The sequence below is a fragment of the Corvus brachyrhynchos genome, unplaced genomic scaffold, assembly GCF_000691975.1.
Source record: "Corvus brachyrhynchos isolate BGI_N302 unplaced genomic scaffold, ASM69197v1 scaffold164, whole genome shotgun sequence".
NCBI classification, from domain to species: domain Eukaryota; kingdom Metazoa; phylum Chordata; class Aves; order Passeriformes; family Corvidae; genus Corvus; species Corvus brachyrhynchos.
The window spans coordinates 411,046-414,862 of record NW_008237426.1 but is presented as its reverse complement, the minus strand read 5'-3'; the positions used below and the strand labels follow the sequence as shown (position 1 = coordinate 414,862).

At 60.2% G+C, this 3,817-nt stretch overlaps 1 protein-coding gene across 1 annotated transcript in view; it reads left to right on the top strand.

Annotated features, from left to right (window-relative positions):
* ZNF609 (zinc finger protein 609) overlaps nucleotides 1-1,019 on the top strand; it is a 52,328-nt gene extending 51,309 nt beyond the window's left edge. Inside the window, exon 9 of the mRNA XM_017731081.1 lies at nucleotides 985-1,019. Coding sequence (XP_017586570.1) covers nucleotides 985-1,019 — 35 coding nt within the window. The remainder of the gene's footprint in view (nucleotides 1-984) is intronic.
* The last annotated feature ends 2,798 nt before the right edge of the window (nucleotides 1,020-3,817 follow it).

Below are 3,817 nucleotides of genomic sequence, written 5' to 3'. Positions count from 1 at the left end.
GCGCGGGGCCGGGTGCTCACGGGTGCCCTCGAGGGTTTAGGGTTTGCCCGTGGCCTCGGGGCTCGCGGGAGCTGACTTGCCCTTGGGTCATGGCAGGATGTGACACGCCAGGATTCCTGGGCTGTACAAGACGTGTGACTGGCTCACATGGGGAAGCGCTGGAGACTCCTTTAGACATCAGTTGAATGGTGTTAATTTGTACTGCTTGACGTTCCTGCCGTGATCCGAGGCTGCCTCTGTCTTCTCCCCCGTCGGACACACACTGACTCCCCACCACACCCCTCTCTGGTGAGTGGATGAGCTGGTACCTGCGGATATATTTATTCTACTGGGCACCAGCGCTCAGGTTGGAGGCGACTCACCTGCCTGGTGCATATGAAGAGGAAACAGAAGCACTGAGGTTTCTCGATGAATTTGGGACCCTGCCGTGTCTCTGCGAGCTGCTGCTTCACGACAGGACTGGGGGCAGGCGGGGACTTGGAACACGGGGCTGAGCCTGCCGTGTGGCCACAGTCTCAGGAAAGGAAGCAAGGACTGGCTCACGGAGCCTCGGCAGGTGTCGGGGGGCTGGTGCAAGCTGGGCGGGCGGGTGGCAGCCTGGCTGGAGGCAGCTGTGGGGCTCTCCCAGTCCCTCATCTGGTCCTTCACCCCACAGCACCCACAACTCTGTGCCTGATCTGCCAACACATGGTCGATGGTCAGAGTGGGGGTGGGGAAGCTCTTGGCTCTGGCAAAGCAGCCTCTGCCCATGGGGGCTGGGGCTCTGTGGGGCTGGGGGCAGCAGGGCACAGGCTGCCAGGGCCCCCCAGGCCGTGCATGGTCCAGACCTGCCCGTGGCTTTTGCTTTGGTTTCTGAGCTGCAACTCTGCAAATCTCAGCCTCTCCTCTGCCCCACTACCATGGCAAGTGCCCCCCAAACCCTGGGGCAACACATCCTGCTGTGGGGGGCTGTGGCTCCCCTTTTCATCCACCTTTTGCTTTTAGGGCGGCTTCCCCAGGCCGCAGGCAGGGCGCAGTGAGGAACAAGCACACTTAGGTTCTGCCAGAGGCATGTGGGGCCATGCTGGTCCCCGCTCCAGCCTCGTGCCAGGGCTGGGGGCACCAGGTCCTGGAGGAAGATGGTCCCCACTCCTGGCTGCTCCCCAGCTCCGAGGACAGGGGCTTTCTGGTCCTCTGCCCCCGCCCCAGAGCGGCTCTCTCTCCCCAGGCCGACACTCTACCTCGGCCCCGCAGCGGCCGGGCCGCCCCTGCTGCCCCCGCCTCTCCCGCTGCCCAGCCGGGGGACATGGGGGCCATCGGTCTCGGTTGTGTGTGTCCGTGTCGCACCCGGCCCCGAGGGCCGCTGTACGGGGATGCTCTGCCCGCTGGGCTCTGTACATACTGTAAAAAGCAATTGTTTGAAAGCTGTTGTTTTGGGTTTTGTTTTCTTTCCCCGTTTCTTCCCCTATCCCACTGTACCCAGTTGGAAAGGAGGCACTGGCTGCTCTCAGCCCCAGTTCAGGTGCTGGCAGCATGGTGGCCCCGGCCTGCTCTTGTTGTTTGACTCACTTTTCTGCCACTCTTCGTTGTCTTTGGAAGGAGATGGGGCCGCGTGGCCCGGCACACTCCGTAGGGACAGGGTGGGTGACGGACCCACCCCGCCCCCGTCACAGAGCCACGTGCAGCCACGGGGCTGGGGACTGGCAGGGCCGGAGTGCTTTGGAGAGCCCCACATCCCACCCGTGGAGGAGCATCCCCCTGGCTGCTCCTACCTCCAGCCTCGGCCGGCCCGGCACAGCCTGGCGCCCAGCACGGCCGGGGCCCACAGCGGCTCCAGCGGCGCAGAGGAAGTGCCTGCGGGTGTTGGGGGGTGCCACAGGCTTTGCTGGCAGTCGGAGGGGGTCGGGGGGCTGCTCCCCACCTTCCCAGTTGGGTCTCAGTTGAGTCTCCCTTTAGGTGTTAAATGAAACAACAGTTGATGCAGAATAGGTTTGAGGTTTGACATTTCCTGGGTTCTCTGGGCCACTTGTTGCCCACGGGGCCACCCCCAGCCCCGGTGTCAGACCGTTGGTGTTTATAGCTCGTTTCCATTGGCGTTGCTGTGTTGGGTTTCATTTCAGTCTTCCTGACTCTGCCCTTCTGTAAAGTGTACATTATTACCAAGTTCCTTGTTTTTTTATATATATATATATAAATATAAACATATACAAACTGTACTCTTCTTGCCTTTGTACATTTGGGCAAGGAGGGAGAATAAATCTTTTTAAGAGACAATCACAAACCTGTGAGGGTGGCTTTTTCTTCCTGTTCCCCCAAGTCTGGTCCTTTATCCCCAAAAACTGTGGCCAGTGACTTTTGGGGGTGGGAGGGGGGGTTCCCCCATCTTGGGCATCTGAGAAGGCTCCTGGTGCTCACTGATCCAAGGCTTTTGCCCTGCGCCCCTGGGTCCAGCTCTGCCCCAGCACTTAGGGCTCTGGCGGGGCCTGCAGCTGAACTCAGACCTGGCAGAACCCCCCAGGCTTGAACCCCTGGGCACCAAGGCCCTGCCCTACACCACGGCCCCAGGGCAGAGGAGGTACTGGGCGCACAGGGCGGTCACAGGGCAGGGCTTGGTTCCTCCAGCTTTGCCACGGAGGTGATCCGTGTGGGAGGCAGCACCCAGGGACGTCAGAGGCACCTTCCAGATTTTCCAGAGGGTGTTTCGGAATGCATTTGGTGATCTGAGAAATCCACATTTGCCCACCTTTACTTGAGGCAGGGCAGGAGAGGATTTGGGACTGTCAGAGAAGCAGATGCAGTGGCACAGCCCCGCATCTCCAGCACAATAAAGAGCTCGGATCAGCCTCACCCCAGCTCCTGTGACCAGAATCCTGCACTTTTCCAGTCAATTTTACCAGTGAGAAGGAGCAAAGTGGTTCCCATCCCCTCATGTGCGATGTGCCAGCCTGGAGCACCATGGGGTGGCAGCAGGCTGCCGGCACATGCAGAGATGCCCAGGAGGCACTGGCCAGCCCTGGGCCAGAGCCGGGGCAGCTCCAGCTACAAGAAGGGATGAAACTGCGCCCTTCTCAAGCCAGAAGCAGCACTCAGCAGTTTTAGCCAGGGAACACCCATTCCCGAGGGCTCCTCTTTCAGGGGACAGCCCACTTGATTTTAAACTGATGGAGGGTCTAATACCCTGCTGGAGGGAGCAGAGCTCCTTTCGGCCCCTTGGTTTCATGGAGGGGAAGGAGGGCAAAAGAGACCCAAATTTTAAGATGATTTATTCACACACATTCATATCCCAGCCCCACCTCTCCCAAACCAAACACTGACCATGGTGGATATGGAATGACTCGGGTCCAGCTTCCAACAGAATCCTCGTCGAAGGGCGAGAGCACAACAGGAGCAATCCCACAACAAGGAGCCAGGCCAGGAAGAGCCGCGGGCACGGCCCTGGGGCACATCCCCCTTCCCTGGAGCCTGTCAGAGCCAGCCAGGATACAGTGCCACAGCACAGGGACAGGGCACCTCCTTCTCCGGCATGGGACAGGGCTGGGCTGAGCCACGACCGACTGCTGGCACCATGGCCCCTTCCCAGAAAAGCTCCTGGATGGGGAGAGCATCCCAGCACCTGCCCCCACACAGCCCTTTGGATACAGCCACTGGTGGCATCTTGAGCCTCGAGCTCATCCCTGTGGGAAGGTGAACAAGAGCAGAGGTGAGGGCTTGGGGTTGCTCCGGCCCCATCCCCGGTCGGAGGGTAAAGGCAGGAGCTTTTCTTGGCTCTTTGGACCACTGCAACCATCACCGTGCAGCTCAGGAAACTGCTCCTCCCAAATAAGCAGCCCCAGGTGTG